The following is a 24,248-nucleotide window of genomic DNA, read 5'->3' as shown; positions in this document are numbered from 1 at the left end:
GTTTAAGATCTCTTATCGCTCATGGTGGATGCTTTGGATGCTTCAGAGGTACTGAATTTTTTTTGTGTGTAACCACACCAAAGATAACGATCAACTTCTGTTGATAAATATCTTAGCGATGAGGAAAATTCTCCAGAGGGTTCCTGAAAACATCAAGTGAATGACCGGGAGAGGAAAGGACTAGAGGAAAAGTCATCAAAACACCTGGCACAACCACAGTCCTATTCAAAGACATGAGGGGAAAAGACATAAATATGTACTCGAATTTTGCTAAAAATTAAGAGGAGGAAAGGCAAACGTTATTTCAGCATTTTCAGCCGGTTTATTTTGGTGAATTTACTCTCTTCAGAGAGAATGGTCGACAAAGGCAGTCTACAGCTGCTCAAACAAGCATCCTATGACATTTCATTACAGCGTATTTTACAATTAAAGACAAAGTGCTTCTCTATACGCTGTTTGGTTTGTGTGTTTTGCTTATCAAGACACTTATTTCAAATGAATATTTACATTCGAGCATCCATGATGAGGCGTTGCAGGTTTCAGCGGATGGTCGCGGTGTGTGTGTGTGTTATGAGTGCTGCTCCAGGAAGGCTCTGCAGCACCTCACACACTGTTCATACACCGTCTCAAAGTCTTTATCACTCCCCTGCAAGTGAAAACAAACAGGAGCCATTAAAATGTAACTGTAAACAGCAATGATGTGGCCAAGCATAGCAGCAAGCGACACATAAGAATGACCAAAAGAGAGTAGAGCTGAAATGATTTGATTATTGGTTAAGTAAAGAGCAGACTTAACCATAATTTACTAAATCAACTAATTTTATATAATATGTCTTAATTTTTCTTTAAAATGTTTATGCACATTAGTATTATTGAACCCAGACAATACACTGTCAGTCTAATTTGTGCTAAAGCAATACCAATGAACTATTTCTGCCAGATTATATTAATATTGCCAGTAGAGATGCAAGCAGATTTAATTCTATATTATTCTTTCTAAACAAAACGCCAACACTAAAAACTAAATGTTTTAAATAGAATTTAGAATCATAATCGCTGTGCAGCTAAATAAATTCAGCCAATCACTTACTTTTAAACAGTTTTCACACAGAAATTGCTAGCAACTTTCACATGTAATGTAAGGGAAACTGCACAAAATACACTGAATTTAATCATATGATGCGATTTCAAGTTTTCCTTTCTCTTTGGAGTGTTACAAGCTGCTTGTGCATAGATAAGATCCATAAAGTTGCAAAGACTAAAGTCTCAAACCCAATGAGATGTTCTATACAAAAGTTAAAGTCCCCCTGTGGTGAAAATCACGTTTTTTTATCTTGTTTATTTGTCTTAAACATTCTTTTAGACAAACCATGCAACAATCCATTTATCAACACCATTGCGGAGTATTTTCTCACAGTCACAGAGACACAGAAACTTTCCCCCTTTGGTGTGGTTCGTTTGGGCAGGTGAGAAAGCAGCAATCGCACTGGGGTGCGCACCAAAAGCGGACCAAACAAGCGTACCGAGACCTGCTTGAAGAGGTGGTCTCGGTACGCTTTCAAACGAACTCTGGAGTGGTTCTTTTGTGGTGAGAATGTGATCCGACCCCGAACAGACCCAACTACAAAAAGTACTGATCATTTTTGGACTAAACCAGCTGCTGTAGTCAGCTGTGCTGTGCATTATGGGATGAGGAAGTGTTTGTTGACAGTTTGCACTTAAGCATGGTAGCTTGTGGACAAACTTGGAGTAGTGATGAGGTGCGGAGCCTCATAGATATTTGGTTTGATGACAATGAGCATGTCAGAGTTAAAAAGAATTAATGCACGCTTCCGCTTGAAGTTACGAGCGATTCCTGCTCGCCGTTTGCAGTGCATTAGAAGGTTGTTTTCAAGCCGCATTCGTGCTTCATTATAGAAATATATTGTTTGCATATTGTGGTGTATACAAACAATGTAATAGATTATGGCCAGGGACAAAACCAGCCCGCGCAGTCGTCTCTCCATAGTTGTGTTGTCTCCGTGTTGTTTGCTGGCTTTTCCTCTTATGTTGACATTTTCCTGCATGTAAATTCTAACAAATCGAAAGGTATTTCTGGTTCGAATACATATGGCTTAATTAAACCAATATTTCCACTTGCCATTGCATTGCATTTACTTGCTGGCTCATGGATGGCTGCTGTGTGACTGAGTGGGGGCGGGGCTAATTTGAATATTCATAGATCTACGTTTAGTTAATGAGGCAGGGTGTAGAGTTGCATTCAAGCTATTTTTAGGCATTATTTTTTAAAAATTAGACATTATTTTTTAAATATGTAATTTTTATGATCAAAGATGAGTTTTAAAGGATACATTTTTGACTAAAGGGCTGTTTTCATCCAAATCAAAGCGAAAATACACATAGAAAACATATACTTGTGCACTGCTGACACAGAAGAGCGTAAGCAGCTCATATTCTAGATATAGAGGAGATGAATTGTTGAATAAAGTCGTTATTTTTGTTTTTGAAAAGGTATTCTCGTCGTTTCATGACGTTACAGTTGAACCACTGATGGCAGATGAACTATTCTGGCAATGTCTTTCATACTTTGGACACTGACAGTGTAATTTACTTGGCAGTTAATGGGACAGTCACAAGCCTCCCGATTTTCATCCAAAATATCTTAAATTTTGTTCCAAAGATGGACACGGTACCCCCATGTTATTGGCGTAACTTTTTTATTCTCACTGTATTGTTTTTGCCGTCATTAGCCGTTTTTCCACTGTCAGGCTAGTGCGAGCCAGTCCTTCAAACGGGCCGAGCGGGGCTAATAGCCTGTAGCACCGAGGCCACCGAGGTGGCGTTTCCACCGTCGGGCCTGAAGCTCAGCTGCGCTTCACTAAAACCCGCCCTTTACAAGCCTCTCAGAAACAACGTCACGCAACCCCATCATTTCACCAACAAAGAGAAGTTATCAGAAAATGAATAACAAATAAGTCACTGGAACTAGCGTGATCACAAAACGAACACGATAAAAGCAGCTATTTGTTTGCATGCTTTGTTAAATATTTAAATACAAAAGCATCGATGTTTTACTATATAATAAGTGATACATTGATCAAAATGATTTAATTTATCAGGATAGAAAATGAGTCAGACAGAAATAAAGCGTTAGACTGATATCTGTTTCTGTTTATTTTTAGTCACAGTAGCCTATATACATCACATTTAGAAAGAATAATTTCTATATTTTATAAAAGCTCCCGAACAAAAAACATTATTATATTTTTATGACAAAGGCTACATGGAGCTAAACTCTCAAGATGAGACTTATGACAGATAAAATATGTTACTAAATAAATACACGATTGTGATAGAGATTGTCTGATTTCTTCAAGTGGTGGCATTTACCGTGTTTACTATGGTAACATTAATTCCCAGCAACGTTAATATTTTTGCATTGCTTAAAAATATTTCTGCCTTGTATACTAATTATAATCCGCATCAGATCAAGTTATTTCAAACACTCGCTGCTGACTAAGAGTGTGTTTTAAGCTCAACTCACTAATGCTGGTATAATGTTAGCTTTATGAAATGATCTGTGGCGCTGATGCTCTCCAGACGCGGAGAAACTCCACATTTGTTCATAACCACTCCTCTAGCTCCAGCTGGCCTGCTTTGGCCCAAGGTTTTCTTCAGGCTAAAAAACCCGGGCCATTGGCCCCGAGGAAGCACCGAAGAGGCACAATCAAGAACCAGAAGTGACAGCGGAAACGCGACTGACCCTAGCACCCCCGCTTTTGGCCCGACAGTGGAAACACAGCTATTGAGATGTGGTGGGCTTCCATATATGGTAAGCAGCATTACATTCCATCACACGATTAAGGTAATCGCCCAAACACAAGCACAGATAGCTGGCCAATCAGAGCACTCTCCACTTTTCAAAATGATGTGCTTTATCTAGTATTAGTAATATATACTAGTACAGTAACTTAGATTTGTGGGGGCGTGTGTTGAATGATGCGTTTTTGGATGGCGTGGAACAGTCTAAAAGCGATACACCACCAAATTTGTCATTAATCCCTTACCCTCATGTCATTCCAAACCCGTAAAAGCTTTGTTCGTTTTTTTCAGAACTATGAGCATTGTAAAAATAGATACATTTCTACAGACTGCAATATTAATAAAGATCACACTAAAAAAAAACTAACAAAGGTTTCACACCAATGTTATTTTAATATTATTTACATGCTAATACAGTATTTATTCCTATTCAGAATTGGCTCATTTTTATATTCAATCCTCCATTTCTATTTTTATGTCAGTCACCAAAAATGATGTTCAATGGTTTCATTTTTGTTAACAATAAAATGTAACCATCAGGTTCTTCTATATGCTCATTTTGAGAAGTTGCTGTGCTATATTGTCATGGATCTCATCTTTGGACACACAATGAACCACCTCCATCAAAAGAAACTGCACTCAAAGGACCACACTTCCTCTCACACTTGAATCCTGAGGGACTAAACAGGAAATCTCAGCTATCTGAAGAGTGATCATCACCACAAAAGCATCTGGCTGACGAACTGTCCAGTTTCCTATTCTGTGGTGGCACAAAGGCCTACCTACTTCAGCCAGCTGGTATTCTCTCATTAAGAAACATCCAACTTTACACCTTCCTGATAATCTTCAACGATCTCAATGTGGCTGTGACCCACATGTGCTGGAAGCCTTCAGCCTAGGAAACATCTTCAGAATGTGTCTTCAATCAGTCTTTAAGAGTTAAGACACCCTCTCACATAAAAGCGAGTTTTCTGATCTTCACAGATGTGTCTTAGAAGAGCTGGTGGTGTGAGCGGGACGACCTGACACTTCCTGGAGGAGGAATGCTAATGATCTCAGTTGGGGTGGCCTGTCAGGTTCTTTCCAGTTTCTATTTCTCAACACACTCACCCAGTCCCTCCCTCTCATAATCGGCACTGCTCCCTGCCAAACATCAGTTTTGTGGTTTTACAAGTTGGCTAAATCAACCGTTCTATCACAATTGAGCGTTAGTGACACTTTGTGACACTAAAGCACCTCTGTTTAAAACTCTAAATAATACTCTTAAATTGGCTTCACATTAACAGACGTTGAAAGACCACAACGCACACACAGATTCATCCAGAGCTTTTGACCTAATTGTTATAGGGTGCAATTTTGGGATAATTTACTGCCCTTCGTGTTCCAAACACTCCATGAAACACAAAAGGAGATGTACTGGACTATTTTCCATGCAATAGAAGGAGTGCTAAAGCTAGGGATGGGAAATACGGCAAAAAGTAAAATCTCAATCTTTTACCGATTTCAGCTTTCAATTTAAAATTGTAACTCATCAAAACTGATCAGGTCATTTCAGTGATAGGCTATGATACATATTCGTGTATTAAACTCCTCATAACTCACAAATTCCCCGTGATAGCACGCAAATATTTCCGCCCATTTTCGCTCATTGTCAGCCACTGCTTTTCTTTCTCGAACTGAAGCCTCCATGTCAATTCAGCGCCTTACATTCAACTAATAAAATAAATAAGCTGCGATTTTCTGGAGTTATTTTATGATTGTTTGACGAGTCTCATGCTAGATCTTAAACATCTCAAAATACAGTCAGATTAGTTTTAATCTATGCACAAAAAAAATAATCTATCTAATTCTGTTTGGGTGGGCAAGACAATCATTTGGGTGGGCTCGGCCCACCCCTGCCCATGCCTGGAGTCGGCCCTGCTTTGAATGACACAAGGACAAAATGTTCCTTTTTTCCATTAAAAGCTGTCCTCACCCACAAGGCATTCATATCAAGTGCGTGTTGACAGCTGAAGAAACTCTGAAAACGGAGTACGCCTTAAACACACACAGATATCCACCGAGGAATCTTCATTCTCAAACATCAGTCGGGGGCCACGACCACACAACGCATCAGATTCTCAGTTCTTCTGCAGAGACCCCGGACAGAGGACATGATTTATTGGCTAAGTATATGATTAAGTCTTTATCCAAGCACACCACAACCAATTAAGCAGCTTGCAGCATTCCCCAAAAAGTTTTCTCGACAAAATCACAACCCTTAACCACAAGACTGTAATCCTAAATGGGAAATGTGTATTATTTCTGTACTACTAGCATTAAATGCAACGATAACGACGACTGGTGTACAAATCATTGGTACCGCCCAGAAACTCACACCATTGGTCAAGTTAATGCTGACTGTCAAAGTCAGATTTGTCAAAAAAAAAAAAAGAGTTGTTGTCAGATTAAGCTTGGATAGAAGCATTTCAACATCCAAATAAGCAATAGCCAAAATCTGAAAATATGAATCATCGTGAATCATACAAGAATAAATGTTAAAAGGGAGTGATTATTGTGGGAAACATCGAAATAATCTATCGAAGCGAGATAGATCCAAAGCGGTTCCCACACTAGGTAACAGCTGGAGTTGGACGGAGCTGGAATAATGAGTGTGACATGAGCCCAAATACATCATATAAATTTTATTTTGGGCCTTTTGCCACTTTGATTGAGTATTTGGCAATAAACGACCAGGGATTGAGGCTGGTCCTGCTGTGTGCATGTGTGTACACTTACATAGTACGGGTCTTGGATAATCAGCTGTTTTTCAGGATCGTAGGAGCCGAGCAGCTCAATCTTGGCTTTGCTGTTTTTCACGCTGCTTGCCTTCTTGTTCAGATCTCTGTAAGAAAACCAGACACACACACACACACACACACACACACACACTTTAGATCTTGTGCAGCCAATGGACTGAATCATAATCTGATTCATGTCAATGGTGTGATTCCCTTATGTTCTTCCAGACTAATTCAGGAATATGTTTTAAGCAGCAATGAATCTTAAGATCTGACTGTTCTTTCTGCAACATTATCCCAGGAGCAAGAAGTTGCAACACACACCAAGCAGCTGAAAAAAATAAATTATGACAACACACATAACAGTGCCTAGGTAGTGACAGCTGGTGTGGCTGATCATGAACAACAAGGATATTAAAAACAAACAATAACTACCAAGGATGTACAAAACTACATATCTTCAGATAAGTCGTGGTTTGACTGAGCCAGGAGAGAATATCAGTGTGAAAAAATTATTTAAAGAGATAAATAGCAACACTTTTTTTTCAGGACCAATTCTAACTACTACCTTGCATGCATACTTGGCTGTTTATTAACTAGTACTTATCGAACACATATTAAAGACTTATTTCTGCTTGACCATATATTAGACCTCTTAATTCAAACTCAGACCCAAACAGGAATTTCAAGGACCTTCAGACACTTTCAACACATGCTTATGCCCAGGGTTCGGCACCTTAATCAAGAGGGGGTCTCATTAACTCTTCAGTTCAGGGATCATCTCTTCCAGGTTTAAACCTATGACCTTAAGGATTACCAGCTCAGACCTCAAACAATTAACACCCATACACATACATAAACACATAACATCACAACACAGATGCAAAAAAAAAAAAACAATTGGTGACCTCACATGTATATTTCTAACCCCGATTAACCCAAGACATAAACATGACTGTGATAAGATATTACATCAGTCTGCCGTGCGAGACCTAGAATCACAGAGCAAAGACAAGGAATCTAAAGAACTCAGTAATCTTCTTAATAAGCACCGGATCTAGCAGGAACATGTGATCCTGAAAATACCCCCCCACCCCATCCGGTAGAACAAAAGACCCTCCTGCTCCCTTTATTTCAGCGTCTTATCCATATCAGAATCAGAATGTTTGATGCATTCTGCAGAGTTGACAGATTTATTTAATGCATAATTCATTCAATCAGTTTCGCTCGACATCAATCATCATTCTCATGTCAGAAAGACTAAGGCTAAGGAGTAAGCTGGGAGTCGATTCCTACACTCAGCAAATGTCAAGGGCCTCATTGCTGCTCATAGCTTTTGCACTAGTAAACACAATGAGAAGCAAGCCCACTTTTCTTAAATTCTCATCAAACATCCTCTAAAAAGATCTCCTTTGAGGACGTTTATAGGAAGCAAGTAATATCAAGTATCAATGTAAAAATAAATGGAACACATTTTGAAAATGTTAAATGAATGAAATAATTAATACATACTCACTGTGAAACAGTATTATTGTGAAATATATCTACAATTAAATAATAACTTTTCCATTTTAATAGATTTTAAAATGCAATTTGTTCCAGTGATGCTGATTTGCTTCTCAAAACATTTCTTATTCTTATAAATTTTGAAGATTGATTTTTGTGCCATTTTATATTTTAGAGGAAACCATGATATCCCTTTCCAGGACGATTTGATGAATAAAAAGTTTACCAGAACAACATTTATTTGAAACAGAAATCTTATGTCAATGTAAAAATGTGTTTACTGTCACTTTTGATAAATTTATTGTGTCCTTGCTGAACAAAAGTTTGTTTGTTTTTTCTTTGAAAGGCAGCATTTATCTATCAGCCATTGAAAAGTTTGGGATCAGTAAGATTTTTAATGTTTGACGGAAGTTTCTTATGCTTCTTTCTAATGCTATCAGGGCTGCATTTATTTGATCAAAAATACAGAAAAAAAAAACAGTAGTCTGTTGAAGTGATATCGCAATTTTAAAAAAGTTGAGTTCAGTGAGTAATTAATTACAGAATTTTCAGTTTTGGTATATATATATATATATATATATATATATATGAGAAATTCGAAATCATTTCACAATGGATACAAAAATAAATGTGTAAAATAAACATACTTTAGATGACAAAGTATTTTTCGTAAGTATTCATTAAAAATATAATTAAAAAGTAGAAACTGTAACCAACAGGGCACTCCATATTCTTGGAATTTTGTGTGCACTAGGAGTCATATTTTTCAAATAAAGCCAGGGTAACCCTCATTTTACATATAGCACACAGTGAAAATGACATGAATATGACAGTGGGCAAATGAATAAAGTGCACCATAATTTGAAATCACAAGTTTAATGTTTAAAGGATTCAATTCACACGGACAGATCGTCGCACAGAGAACACGCGATCATGCTGGATAAAAATGCACACTTTACAAGATCTCACATCTGGATTCAACTAAGTTACCAAGGTTTGGGAAATTAAATATTCATTAGCCATTCAAAGATTTGTTTAAATTATATGAATGCATATTTTATTAATGCTGACAGCAAACGAGAAAGTATTATAATGTTTGCCTTTCTAGTACTAATAATATAATAGCAATCGTTGCAATACTTTTTGTTTACATTAATTCCTTTGTTTAAACATTCTATTTGTATTAGACAGAACTGTTAATGATGACAGTGAACAATAGGGAGAATGGAAGCCGAGTGAGCTCAGGCATAGTCTCACGTAGACTGAAGAGCTGGAATTCGTGGCAGCATTCATTGGCCAAGCCTCACCCATGAGGCCGTTTGACCGACATGTCAAACAACCAATCAGTTTGTTTTGTACATCGTCACGTTTCAAAGCGTGGAAATGACACCACAATAACAAACTCTCGGATGTATTTTAAAGATTCTATGCCACGAACTTTAAATATTTCACATACTTTTGAAAATCCAGTGTTTAGATCGTGATAAGCGCTCGTTATCATAGTTGTGAACACGGTGGATTTCTTCTTTCGTGAGGGTGTTTGGTGCTACGGTATCTTTGTTTCCAGGCGGAACATTAAAGAACGCAACACACGTCTCGTGGAAATCTTGTAGAATTCAACCAAACAGATGACGACTTCGACACTCCTGAAGTGTTTCCTCTTTTGTGTCCCATATGTGTCAGACGTTTAGCCAACAGTCCATGTGCATGACGTCTGAGGATGAGACTAGCTCAGGTGCCGTCTTTCTCAAGTCCGCCATAATAAAAGTCCCACCTTGAACACATCGGCCATGCAGAAAAACTTGTCGGCCTTGGCGATATATCAGTCGACCTCTACTTTTTAATATATCACAATATACTGTATAATACAAATTTTAAGGTAATGTGTTTTTTTGGGTTGGGCGAGGATGTTATAGCTTACAAAAGGCACCAGAATAACCAGAATTATGGTTTTCTCACCTCTAAAGCACCAACTGAACCCCTGCACGTACCTCAAGTTGCTTTCGTCCATGCAGAGGATGTGATCAAAAGTCATGAAGTCGTCTTTGGTGACCTAACAAACAGAAAGACTGAATGAATAACACATGTAACACTTCATTCACATTGTCCTGCAGTGACCCGTAAAGCATGGGCCAGTGGTTTCGGCCCACATCCACCCTACTTTTCACCGAAAGAGGCAAATCTGCCGCCAAAAGAGCACAGCGCTGGCTTGGACAAATTCCAGGGAACATGAGCAAAGGACCAGAGAGTGAGTAGATGTGCCGTCTTTGTCTGTTAAAACATTCGCTCCCCTCACTCAAGACAGAGTTAAGAAACGGATCAAAGCACATCTGTGGCTTCAAGTAAGTTTGTGCATATATTGAGCAAGAGCACATGATTCATTTGGGACATTACTGCACAGAGACAGTCATAATAGTAATATATGTTTTCAATTTACAAAAACAACAAAGCACAAAAACTGGAAATCATGAACAACACATAAGTTAGGGGGGACAATAAACGCCTGCCTTGGCTACACGTGTTTTCTTGTATAATTGGGGGCTGTGATTTGTGTGAGGTCAACAGGACAAAGATGTCTTTAGTGTGAGCTCAGCTTTGTACAGCCTCGTGTGAACCTGACCTCTAAAGGCCGAACTAAAGCCTGCCCACATGACTGGAATATCTGACTGACGGCTGGAAAATGTGGGTGGAAAGCACGCGAGTTAGGAGTTTCTCTTAATCTGATAGTAATAGGCCAAACCATGTATATTTCAGGCAAGGTGATGCAGCAGCCAACTTAACATTTGACAAGTTTCAACGAAGCTAGTGCCACACAGGTTGGGATTTTCTTAACAAAAACAAGGAACAATAGAAAGTGTTGAAAATTGTCAAAGTGGTGTGGTAAAACAGGTTCATTTACTTCATGAAATAATATTTTTAGACAAGCTGTACGAGTGCTATCAAATGACAGATTCTTGATTTTATTGCATTTAAGAAAGGTCCCAATTTTTCTGATTTGGGGTTGTACAATATAATAATTAAACAATCCAGCCTTAGATGTTATCGAGTTTTAATTAATAATTTAATTCATTATTATTATTGTTTTGGATGGACTTTCTGTAATGTTCCTTATATTAACTCAGTTGATGTCTAAACTTCTCACTTATGCATTTTAAATATTAAATAATTTTTGTTTGATTTAAAGAGCTATAAACATATAAGGCCGCATTAAAGGTTACCAAAAATCTGTTAACCCCTTTCTATTTCACATAAAATTGCTTAAAGTCTGCATGAACCAGAAGTTTGCGTCTTCCGTATTTTGCATACTTTCGAGAGAAACGTAATATTGAATGAGGAAAGCAGAGGGTTTGGTTTGTTTTTCTTCCATGAACTGATTGGATGTAGTAAAGTAGGCATTTCATTTAGAAATGGAGGCAAATTTGAACACAAGTTTACAGTCAGTTGTTGAGGACTACTCACCACCTGACACACCGTCAGCAGTCTCATTCCAGTGAGAAGATTTTTAATTTTTTTTCCTCCTTTCTTGAAATGCAAAAAATCGAGCCATTTTGACTGCAACCAGGTTGCTTTGGGGATTGAAAATAAGGTTTTGGGACAACCACATCCTAACACGCACCTCCTCTCCATTTGTGAGAGTTAGGAGTGTTTTCCTCCACATGCTGTCAACGCTTACGAGGCCCTGACAGTTGAGGGGCGAGCTTAGGCTCATGCCTTAGGTCAAACCGACGTCATCACAGAAGGCCTGTCATTTTAGAGGGGAGGAGCATTCTCAGATTTGTATTAAAGATAGGTAAACGAAGGCAAACAATTTTTTTTGTGGATTGACTTGCACGGATGAATTGCTCACAGTCACAACAAAAATAGCAATGTGCGTTAACAAATTAAATATAGTCAATTTTGATTATTTGTACTTTAAATGTTACCTAAATTCACTCATTTTTCATTCATTTTATAACCTAGCATGCATATTGCTTAAGTTTACCAAAATCTGTTATTCTGCTCTATTTCCCACACAATGGCTTTAGTGTTATCAAAATGAATACTAGTGATATCTACACTTCTTTATTTTATATCCTAGAAAGCATATTGCTCTGAAAAAACAGCTGTAGATTTAGGCAGGGTCACCAGTGAATAAGTCGGCCAATGCCTATGCTTTTATATCATAAATACAATGTGTAGTGGTTGAGTATTGCATTTATAAGAGTAATTGTCAAACTGTAATGATTTCAATAACCACTAATGCAGCCTTGTCAGATTTGTTGATCTTGCTCTATGTGTGCAACTGTTCACATCAGACCAAGCAGATTTTTCCTAGGAGATTAGACATCAGCGTGAATATGGATAACACTGAAGCCATTGTGTATGAAATAGAGGGGGTTATGGATTACCGTAACCTCTAATGCGGCCTTGTCAGATTTAGTGAACCTGCTGTATGTCTGTAGCTGTTCACATCAGAGGAAAGCACTTTCTAGGAAATAAAACCAGTTCAGACATCATGAATATGTTTATTTACAACATCTTAGAACTCTGAACTTTTTTATTGCGATTCCGAGTTTACATTTTGTAATTCATTCAGTTTCTTGGTTTCCTTCATGAAATTAAGATTACTATTGAGATTTTTTTTTTTACATATATAAATGCGAGTTTGTATCTTACAATTCTGACTTTTCTTCTCAAAATTCTGGCTTCTCAGAAAAAAATAACAGAATTGCAAGAAACAAAGTAACAAATACCTTTTTCCAAGCATGTTCTCATATGCACATTTAATGAACAGTGATTCTAGTAATTCGACACCCTTTCACATTTTTGGGAACACTATTTTGAGTTAAGCTACTTTGGATGCGTTTACACTTGGCATTAACACGCGATCAAGCAGATCGGATCACTAGTCAATCAGAACACGACACGTTTACACTTGGCAACATCAACTGACTTTTCTATCTGGATAACCGATCGGAACTGTCTTTCCCGAGCAATATTTAAATAAATCTGCTGAGAATGGCCCAGTGACAGTTTGCAAGAGAGGGGGTGGGGTTTTGCGTGACGTCCATCTGCGAATACAGACACGGTGGCCGGATTGCGTTTACATTACACTGAGATCCGATCACAATGCGTCCTCAACTACCTCTGGACCTGGACACAGATAACAGATAACAATCCGATCAGAAGTGAGTTTACTCTTATCTATTCAATGTGTATGTGGACCAAATCCAGATACAGTTCGCATGTTAATGCCAAGTGTAAACGCAGCCTTTGTCTGTTCTTGTACTGTTTTTGTTGTACAGTTCTTCACAAACTGAAAGTATTCGTCACGTACCTGACCAAATCAGTGTTTTGAGTCAATGATTCAAGGACTTTTACTTTTATACTTATAAAGAGAATCATTTTTCACCACCTAATGGCATGACTATATAATCTGCTAAACAATCACTACTAAAGGCACTTTCACAGTGACGATAACTATAACGTTTTAACAATTGTTCTAAATCTCTGAAAATAGGAAAATCCATAGCACAGCTATAAGAAGCGACATAGTTGGAATGACTTTCCAGGTGATGAACAATAAAAAACATCTACAGCCAATCAGAATCCAAAAACTTTAAAGTGCTTGAGCAAACTAAAACAACATAACAGCAGTGGGCGCTCACGGTGAACAAATATAATATAGCTATCGTTATAGTTAGCTATCCAACAGAATTTAACAAAGAAAAAGCTGCTATGTTTGTTTGTGGGACGGTTACATTTGCTGTCCCGCACCAGTATGGCTTTCATGGAAAGAAATGATGTCTTTTTGATTTATGTATGTGCAATGAAGGATCCGTTGATGATGCATTGTGGAGCAACAGTTTTTTTACCAAAATACAGATCATACACTATTTAGAAGCCAATTGAAAACAACAAACTCTGTGGAGAATTTTCCTCAGGAAATGTACAAACAAAGATGGAAAATAGCAGAAAACGCAGAGGGAGATGGAGAATATGGGTCAACAGCAGATACACAGTGGATGCCTTTCAAAATCAATTTATAGGAAAGAAGTTAAAAATACAGAAAAAGATAAAATGTCTATGGTGCCTGACAAAGATGAATTGCCTTTGGCTGTAAATTGTGATTAGATAATGCTCACACAAGCTCTCCTGCCAAAACTGCTTTTATTTGTGTATGTTTGAGGTTTCCATACGAGCGACTTCTTGCACTCATTCTATAACACACAAAATCCCACATCTGCAGTACCTGTCGTGCCCTGTGATCTGTCTCTATGCCATGTTTCCTGAGGCAGGCCAGACCACGGGCGTCAGGAGAGCTGCCAGTATTCCAATCTGAGGTGGCACCAGAGTCTATAACCCACTGTAACACACAGAGAACACGGTTCTAGCGTCGAGTTCTAATCAGGACCCCACCGTACCTGCCGCGCCACGTGCCTCATAGACACGCCGTGTCGCTTCATGCAGGCCTGGCCGCGGTGATCCGGGGGGTTTCCGATCTCATAGGTGGATGTGGCGGCACTGTCTATTCTCCACTGAAGACACACATACATAAAGCATTATGATGATCACAGCAGTACACATAAATATTTATTCAAGAACTTGGAACTATATGTTATGATATAGCGGTTTGCTACTACCACAAAAATGCAAGTTAAGCATGTACAATGGGACCGTGTTGGCCAAGCATTTATATTGAAATACTTCTGGCCTTAAAGTTTAAGGCTGGAATAAATCTGACACCGTTTCTTTGTATTTTGGCTCATGAGGATAAGGTTTGGATTTTTATTGTTCTTGTCAAACCTTTTGAACAGCAGAATTTTTTTTTACGATTTCATGTTTAACTCTTGTGCAACCTTAGAAATATCAAATCTCCTCATGAGCATGTGTAACATGATCTTGAGACTGATACTCTCAACCAAAGGGTAGATGAGGTGCGAGGCTAAAAGTATTTCAAAATATTTAGTACTTTGGCACTGGAATGCAGATTTGTTATATACCTGCTATAACACTTAATATTATTATCAAACTTTAAGACCAGTCAATTACTTTCGTCCATAATGTGATGCACAGTGCACTGATTTCACAATTCAGTGAAGCACATGTGATTTATTTATGAGTTTTAGTAAGCCTGGAGAAAACGCTAATGTATGCATCATTCAGTAAAAGTAGCATCACATGCAGTGACTTACCTTGTCCACCGCCCCATTGTCTGTGGCCATTTTCCGGAAAACAGCCTCAGCGATTGGGGATCTGCAGATATTCCCTGGGTTTTGAGGAAAGGGGAGAAGCAATGTATTATTTTAGTAGACAAGGATTATATGACACCTAATTATTCTGTCTTTCTCTGAGTAAATGCCATAATATATTATACAAAACATACACAATATCTTTTTTTTAAACTTGACAAACAGCGTAGCAAAGCACGTTCTCTATATTTGAAGACTGACTTATTACACTCTTATTTTTTCTTGTTTACTTTATACATTTTGTAAATGTATATACACAGTACACACCACCATCAGTGTAACATTGCTGGTGTATGATTTCTTATTATTATCAATTTTGAAAACTATTTTTAATTGTATTTTTTGTTAAACTGTGATACATTTATTTTTTTTACAGGATTGTTTGCTGAATAGAAACTTGAAAAGAACACAGACATAGATATTTTTAATGTAAGCATGACCCCAAACTTTTTACAGATAGTGTATATTTATACATTTTACACACTCTTATGATTATGGCTTTATTGTTTTACTACATGCTGAAAACAACAAAACAAAACAAAAACTAATCCACAGACAATAAAATATAACATCTAATGCAAAATGATATCAAAACATATCCTAATGCCATTATAAAAATAAGAAAGCTCTCTAAACGGGGTTAGTTTAACGTTATCCGTTAAAGTGAAAAAGGCCAAACTAGTACTCAGCGAATAAACATATGGTTGATCAATTATAGAAAAAAATATATACAGTTTATAGTCCATGTCACTACCGCCAATATTATTGTGTTCATTAATGTATGAACGGATGAGATGTGCGTGTGACTGCAGCATGCCGGTGTTACGGTTTAACTGGTTACCGTGTTATCTGGTGACCAACTTCCTGTTTAGGTCTCCGCTGCAGATGTGCTGGAACGACGGCAGCAGATTCGCCGATTCTGAAAGCACAAACTGACGTGATATTAAGTGCCTAATAAACGCAGACTTGCTCATTGCATGATTTTGATATTCTTGCAGAGATAACAAGTTATAGGTATGATCGCCCGTAGCGGCTGAAGTAAGTAGGATAAACAATAAAAATAAAATAAAGTAAATCTGTGTTGGCACGGGTTTCGAACACGCGCTAAAAGATGAGGCGCCGCGAGACAACACTCACAAACCACCGAGCCACCGATCTTTACATAAGTAGCTCCAGATCTCTGCATTCAAAACCGGAATCTTGGCGTCACATTGTGACACTGGCTGAATCAAGGAACTGTGACCGTGTTAACTTGTGACCTCTGTTTGCAAGCCAAAATCCAATTTTACTGTTGCTATAAGTTAACAATTCCAGCCAAAGCGCTTCTAATGCTGCTAAATGATTTGATACGATCTGAAAAATTACTCATCGTCAAAAATTACGAATCCCATTAATGTAAACATGCATAACAACAGCCCAACGTTTAAGTAGCTTAGTTCCATTGGTTCATTGGCAAAACACATTCTTACAGTGGCAGGCTGCCCACATACACTTCTTATTTTACAACATAAAAAAATATATATATCACCTGTCATCTATCCAAAACAACATTTAAAGTGTTACTAAATAGCCACAACTTTTAAAGAGTGTCAAAAACACTACTAGTAAAAATCAGGATTTCGAAATGGATCCATATCTGTTGGGACATTGTTCCCATGCAACCTCTCAGCCACAATGTCAAAATATGTAAATTACAAATTTCCAAAATCTTTCAATCAATGCTCCACAAGTTATTTTCACAATCCCTTTTATTGTAAGATACAATGGATTTATAGGTACAAGGAATTTATCTTGGTGTACTAGACATTTGTCAAAAATACAAAGAATACAAAATGAATCAAAGAAATGTTAATGCTCAAATCAATCATGCTACAAAAGACAGTGTACACAGAAGTGGTTCATTTCACTGGTTCATAATCACTAAGCTCATTGGTTTGACGATGCCATCACTAAATCAATGAACTGACTTTAGCTGAAAAATGACTGTTGTTCTCCATTTTCCTGTTGACACTGTAAAGCTGCTTTGACACAATCAGTATTGTATAAAGCACTATATAAACAAAGGTAAAAAACAAATTCATATAACACTTCTAGAGGACTTTTCACTGCTTTACCACACACACACTTAAACACAAGCAGGACAAATCAAATCTTCCTCAATAGGAGGCTGACCAACACAGTTCCAGTGAAACCATAGGTCACGTGATATTAATCTGTGAAGAATGCATGTTGCACTAGACAATGTGCCTGTGTTAACTTGTTTATCATCTATTTTGTTAAATAAAGATTATGTGAAATATTATCTATTATATTGTCTAAATGCTGGTGAAAAACCTGAATAAAAACAACACAGAACATTTTCACGAGCTTTAATGGTTGTAACGGAAATGGCCATTTGGGTTCAATCAAAACTTTGATGGTCTTTGCATGTAAGTCTGTAATGAAAATTTTATGTAGTCAATTGTGCTTTGTGTCTAGTTGATTTCAGTTCAGATGCATACAATCACAACCATTCAAGCAGAAAAATATGTTGCAAAGTTATTTAAACAAAGTAAATTACACTTTACAGCAAAGTAGTGCAACCTATTATAATTAAATATTCTTCCTCAAAGTGAAATGATGCATTCTGTACATCTAGTTTTGCAGTTCATAGCCAAGAAGTGTATGTGGGCAGCCTGCCACTGTAAGAATGTGTTTTGCCAATGAACCAATGGAACTAAGCTACTTAAACGTTGGGCTGTTGTTATGCATGTTTACATTAATGGGGTTCGTAATTTTTCAGATCGTATCAAATCATTTAGCAGCATTAGAAGCGCTTTGGCTGGAATTGTTAACTTATAGCAACAGTAAAATTGGATTTTGGCTTGCAAACAGAGGTCACAAGTTAACACGGTCACAGTTCCTTGATTCAGCCCGTTTCACGATGTGACGCCGAGAGTCCTGTGTTGAATGCAGAGATCTGGAGCTGCTTATGTAAAGATCGGTGGCTCGGTGGTTCGTGAGTGTTGTCTCGCGGCGCGTCGTCTTTTAGCGCGTGTTCGAAACCCATGCCCTCACAGATTTACTTTATTTTATTTTTTTGTTTATCCTACTTACTTCAGCCGCTACGGTCGATCATACCTATAACTTGTTATCTCTGCAAGAATATCAAAATCATGCAATGAGCAAGTCTGCGTTTATTAGGCACTTAATATCAAGTCAGTTTGTGCTTTCAAAATCGGCGAATCTGCTGCCGTCGTTCCAGCACATCTGCAGCGGAGACCTAAACAGGAAGTTGGTCACCAGATAACACGGTAACCAGTTAAACCGTAACACCGGCGAGTGAACTCACGATGACATCTTTTATTCATTGAATGAGGCCAGTGAAACAGCGAACATTGACTGAACCAGTCATGTCCGTTTCTTACAGCTATAATGTTGCCTTATCAAACATCCCGTTTAAACCTCACAATCAAATCAAAGAAGGTCTGATGATATTTCATAAACTTTCTTACCCAAGCACACGAATAACACAGACCTTCCACTGGGAGTCGCCATATTGGTCACTAATCTAGGTCCCCGAGCCACCACTAAGGGTTGTCTAAATTACCGCCTGTTCCAAATTCATCAAGGTAGCAGCCAGATTAAACAAGATTCACCTTGTCTATGTTTGATTTTAATAGCATACATAGAGTAAACAGCGGATAAAATAAATAGTTACAATATAAATAAATAAATCAAGCATTGTTTGCTGGAAGAATACTTTTTTTTAATTAATATCATTACACTTTATTTGCTCTGTTTTATTCTGTGAAACCTTACTACATATATTGAATAACCGTTTTATAAAAGCAATAAGCCCCATAAAGCCGTGGTTTACAGTGATTTTATAACAGCTAAGGGGTCTTCGTGTCTTTGCTTCACATCTTGCTGAACACTAGCTGTTATAAATTCACTGTAAACCATGGGCTTCTTGGGGGCTTTAATTAATATCACTATCCTCTTTAAGAGTGGAAGAGCATATACAGATCTAGGTGGTCAAGTTGTGGTAAAGTGCTGTTTTCCAGACCATATTTAGAACAAGTTTAGATTGCAATATTTTTCAGTCAGCTGCCTGGTCTGCTTAGACATACTTGCTCTGTTATGAAACCAGATTATACTTCAGTGTCAGGCATGCACAGACTTCTGCAAGGGCAGGAGAGAAATCACGCTCCCAGGGCAGGTGGGATAACCCTTGGTAGAAATCGCATTGTATGGGCGCCTCGATAAGGCTGAAAGGGCACTTTAGCATTGTCACTTAATGCGGCAGTGGCTCATATACCCCACCTCCACCTCCCATGCATGCATGCCACTATTCAGTGTAGTAATAGTGTGCACCTGATGAGTGAATTTACTGCACAATAAATATGTGCATATTGACAAAGTCAACAAAGGGATCTCATAGAGCCTACATGGGGTTATTCCAATGAAATTAACACAGGATCTAAATTAAATGCATCGTAAATCTATGGTGGTGCTGAAATACATTCATTTGGTAGACACTTTTAAACACAGCACCTTACAGTCCATTCAAGATATATATTGTATTAGTTTACTTATTAATCTATGACCTTAGCACTGTTAGTTCAATGTTAAACTACAAAACACACACACACACACACACACAATATTATGTTTGCTGTGCATTATATTGATTAAAAACTATTAAGACTTTTATATTATTTACATTTTTATATTTATTTTACAAATTATTTTTCTTTGAAGGATTCTGAAGGATCATGTGACATTGATGACTGGACTGATGGCTGCTGAAAATTAACTTTGTAATAATAATAATACAAAATAACTTGTTGCATTTAAATATCGCTTTTAAAGACACTCAAAGCGCTTTACAATGTGTGTGTTGGGGGGTGGGGGGTATTGCTCCTCATCCACCACCAGTGTGCAGCATCCACCTGGATGATGTAACGGCAGCCATAGTGCACCAGAATGGCCAGCACACACTAGCTTATCGGTGGAGAGCAGACAGAGGGATGAAGTCAATCAGCAGAAATGGGGATGATAAGGACTCCATGATGCTCAGAGGCCAATGGGTGAATTTGGCCAGGAAGCCGGGGTTACACCCCTACTGTTTTTCAAAGGACATCCTGGAATTTTTAATGACCACAGAGAGTCAGGACCTCTGTTAAACGTCTCATTCAAAGGACTGTATAGTGTCCCCATCACTATACTGGGACGTTAGGACCCACACAGCCCACAGCGTGAGCACCCCCTGCTGGCCTCACTAGCACCTCTGTCAGCAGCACCTGGGTTTCCCAGGAGGTCTCTCATCCAGGTACTGACCAGGCTCAATCCTGCTTGGCTTCAGTCGACAACCTGTCTTGGGCTACAGGGTGATAAAGCTGCCGACATATTTGTTTGTCATTGTTATTTGTAACAGAAATATATTAAATTTTCAAATATAATAAAATAGAAAACCTTTATCATAAAATGCTATAATATTTCACAATATTACGGTTTTTAATGTATTTTTGATCACATAAATTCAGTCTTTGTAAGCATAAAAGGCGTCTTCCAAAAACTTTTTTTTTTTTAAATCGTTCCAATCCCAAATGTCTGAAAGGTAGTGTCTGTGCAAAAACATATTCCTATGCATGTTGACTATTTGATGACTTCCATAGAAACATGTCAGCATTTGTAGGCAAATCATTTCACTCCACCTATCAGATACTAAAAGGTTTATCAGCTTCATCATCCTCTTTCGGCTTTCATGCGTAACACTGTCCAAGAAAATGACCAGTAAGCGATATAATGAAACCCAAGCCATATTCTAGGGTCAGTGGCTCAAGCTGTGCCAAACTTTAAGGGAGGTGATGTATGAATCCAACTCACTGAGAGATCCAGCACATCTTCTCTCTACGACAACAAAACTAATATCCATTGACATAGTCATTCTATTGGTTTTGACTAACTGGGTTACGCAGCACAACTACTTTTTTTCTTTGACCTTTACTATCAGTGCTTGAGCCAGAGATTGATCTATCCTGATTGAACTGCGTGGAGCTCTTACATGCTGTATTCACAAATTGAAATTCAGCTGGTTTGCAGCTGCTCCGCACACAAATATTCTTGGTTTACTTTTCAGTAATGAGCAAATCTGGGAACTTTCATTAAGTATGTCTTCACATTAACATTCTCAGCCTTGCATACGGACACAATATGCTGCTGGCAGAATAAGCTTCTCAGATTTGAGTGAATTATAAACTTGTTTCATAATTTAAACCTTTCTAATAGTCCAAAAATTCAAATTTGCTGGAAATTTACTCACCCTCAGGCATTCCAAGATAATAGTTCTAGTAAGGAATATTTCAGTGAGAAGACAACAGGGATTTTTTTTTTTTTTGTACTGGAGTAAGTTCTATTGTAGATTATGCACTTTTATTGTGCCCATAAGTGACAGTTTAAAGTTAAAATACCTTAACGATGGATTTGTTTTTGCAGATGGACTGGAGTCTGTTGGACTCTCATTCTGACGGCACCCATTCAATGCAGAGGAATCCATTGGTGAGCAAGTGATGCAATGCAAAAAAATTATCCTGATCTGTTTCCCGTTGAAGAAACAAACTCATCTTGAATGGACTGAGTGTGAATATATTATCAGAACATTTTTAATTTTAGGGGAACTATTCCTTTAAATCTTAGATCAAGGTCTTTAAAAAAGATGTGTCGCATTATTCAAGACCTAAATACCCTTGCTAATCTAGTAGAAGTTATGCAGAGAGTCTGACATAATCATACCTCATACCTCACTCCAGACCTATATGATTAATCTTGAAGGTTGTGTAATCACATTGCTGTTTCCTATCAGAGATCATGTCTGGAATCACTCAAACATTTGTTCAGAAAGACTTTAAGTGATCATTCAAATGTATGGAACGGGCACATCACAACCATTTGTTTTGTGAGATGTGTAAACAAGGTTAATGGAAGGTTACAGCTTTGGTAGTAATTTGTCATGCTGTGGTTTCACATGTTATAATAATTCATGATGAAGAGAGCATTTTGGAGAAAAGCTCATTGTGGCCTTTTTAGGAATTGGATTGAGCTTACAGTTCCATACCAATATAAGTGTGCTGATATACAATTATAGTTATTAAGATTCATAAGTGGGGTGCAGAAAACGTAAAGATGTTTGGATATTTCGGTCCAGACTGACATGATAATGAGTCTCACCCTATCTCATCTGGATCTACGTACAATTCTAGAGGCTCTGAGGTCAGAGAAGTCATACATTGGTTTTAGCGTTCTGCTATTGCCTTGGATATTTTCCAGCTAACTGCACAGCAGGCACTTTAAGTCACATAAATTATATCCGCACAAATTCCTGGTTCTGACTCTGGGTTGAGTGAAGAAATGAATTCTGGGTTACGCTAAGTGGTCAGTTGCTTTCTGCAGTTTAGTGCATTTTGCACATTGCGCAATGCACAAACATTCCACAGGAATCCAGTCTGGAAAAAAGTTTTGCCAGGATGTTGTTGTTATGGGGTTGTTATAATGGTTTTTGATGGGTTGCTATGTGGTTGCTAGGGTACTCTGGGTGGGTTGGTTGTTTTGTTGTATTGTTCACCAAATAAAAATCATATGACAGATGGCTTATAAAAGTCAAAGCAATTCTAAATGATTTTACTGCTCAGAAATGAGGTATATGATGGATTGGAGGTTATGAAGTAACTGCTCATCATGCACTCTATCTCTCTCATAAACAAACAGTGCATCACCTGCTCAAGTGTGCTGCCATCTACTGGATTCATGGAGATCCTGCATTCCTCTAAATCCCCTCCCAATGTCTCTGCCATAAATCTAAATCTGTTGAATGCTTTTACAGTTTTTCTCAGTCGCTTTAGTGCATTTCTCAATTCAGAAATGAAATTCTCACAACTACTTGTACAACCTCCACATCATCTAGTCATTCATACACATATGAAAAGCAGATTCTCATTATTTTGAACCAGTTTGTACTTACATGCAATTATATAACTTTATCTGTGGTTTCCTATACATTATCAATTGCTAATGTCATGTTGCTCAAAATGTATTATATAGTTTTCTGTGCAATAGTCTTACCCCTCAAATCATTTAGTCTTTAGTTCAGTGTATAAGTCATTAAATGCAAAATGGTTAATCTAGATGTCATAGACTGTCAAGCACTTTTTTTTACACATTATTATTAGACTTTTTGGTAAATTTGGCAAGAATTGTACAAATGAATCTTGACTAATAAAGAGAATGTAGATCAATCATTGATAAACCATTTCTCTGAAATAGCTCAAAGGTTCATCTCATGAATCTTCAGTTGGAAAGCATATACGTAACTTTGTATTTTTGCCTTATTTTTTCTGTATCACAATGAAGGTGTTAGTGTTTTTTTTTTGTTTTTTGTTTTCATCAGACCACTAAAAAAACTGAACTGTGAACCCTATGCAGTCTCTTTCAATCATTATCTCACATACAGTAATGTGTAAATGTGTACTTTTGAAATGGAAATATGGCATACATAAGAAGTGCAGGTTTCTGCATTTCAGTACAGTAACTGTCATCCAAAATGTTGCCCTAGTTTACATCAGGTAATACTAATACTTTACATCAGGTTAAATTGACAACACGACTAAGCATTTTGACTATCTTGTTTGTGAACAAAGACACAAAGACTTTTCATTCTGATGGCAATGATTTGGGGCATAAATACTTGCTTTTGAGAGATGAACTAAAGATTTTGAGTAAGTTACAGGCATTTGCATGTAGTCCATTGTGTGGTGCTGTTTGGACGAATTGTTTTGAGAAATGCACATACTTCTTTGCAAATAGTAAGAATGATTCAAGAAATGCATCAACGAGACTGAGAAAAACTGCACAAGTGGAAGCCGATTAA

The 24,248-nt window shown here is 37.6% G+C and overlaps 1 protein-coding gene across 2 annotated transcripts; it reads right to left on the bottom strand.

Moving 5' to 3' along the window:
* Positions 1 to 299: 299 nt before the first annotated feature.
* On the bottom strand, positions 300 to 18,944 carry LOC128012033 (low molecular weight phosphotyrosine protein phosphatase-like). Of its 2 annotated transcripts, none has more exons than XM_052594952.1 (6): positions 18,835 to 18,944; positions 15,284 to 15,357; positions 14,513 to 14,626; positions 10,100 to 10,161; positions 6,601 to 6,706; positions 300 to 646 (listed from the first exon to the last, which is right to left on the bottom strand). In XM_052594952.1, the coding sequence occupies exons 1-6, from the start codon at positions 18,875 to 18,877 to the stop codon at positions 569 to 571; spliced, it is 477 nt and encodes a 158-aa protein (XP_052450912.1). In that variant the 5' UTR covers positions 18,878 to 18,944; the 3' UTR covers positions 300 to 568. The 2 variants fall into 2 exon arrangements, with proteins under 2 accessions (XP_052450912.1, XP_052450911.1); XM_052594951.1 differs by lacking the exon at positions 14,513 to 14,626 and adding an exon at positions 14,341 to 14,454.
* Positions 18,945 to 24,248: the final 5,304 nt, after the last annotated feature.

Source organism: Carassius gibelio, chromosome B23, assembly GCF_023724105.1.
Source record: "Carassius gibelio isolate Cgi1373 ecotype wild population from Czech Republic chromosome B23, carGib1.2-hapl.c, whole genome shotgun sequence".
In the NCBI taxonomy this organism is placed as follows: domain Eukaryota; kingdom Metazoa; phylum Chordata; class Actinopteri; order Cypriniformes; family Cyprinidae; genus Carassius; species Carassius gibelio.
The sequence above is the reverse complement of the archived record's forward strand: the minus strand, read 5'-3'. Positions and strand labels throughout refer to the sequence as shown.

Excerpts from the sequence above, each read along its gene's own strand:
- LOC128012033 (XM_052594952.1), bottom strand. The coding sequence starts at position 18,877 with ATGGCGACTCCCAGTGGAAGGTCTGTGTTATTCGTGTGCTTGG. Across the intron at positions 14,627-15,283 it reads ACAATGGGGCGGTGGACAAG|TGGAGAATAGACAGTGCCGC; the intron begins GTAAGTCACTGC and ends GTGTGTCTTCAG. Across the intron at positions 6,707-10,099 it reads ATGGACGAAAGCAACTTGAG|AGATCTGAACAAGAAGGCAA; the intron begins GTACGTGCAGGG and ends GTTTTCTTACAG.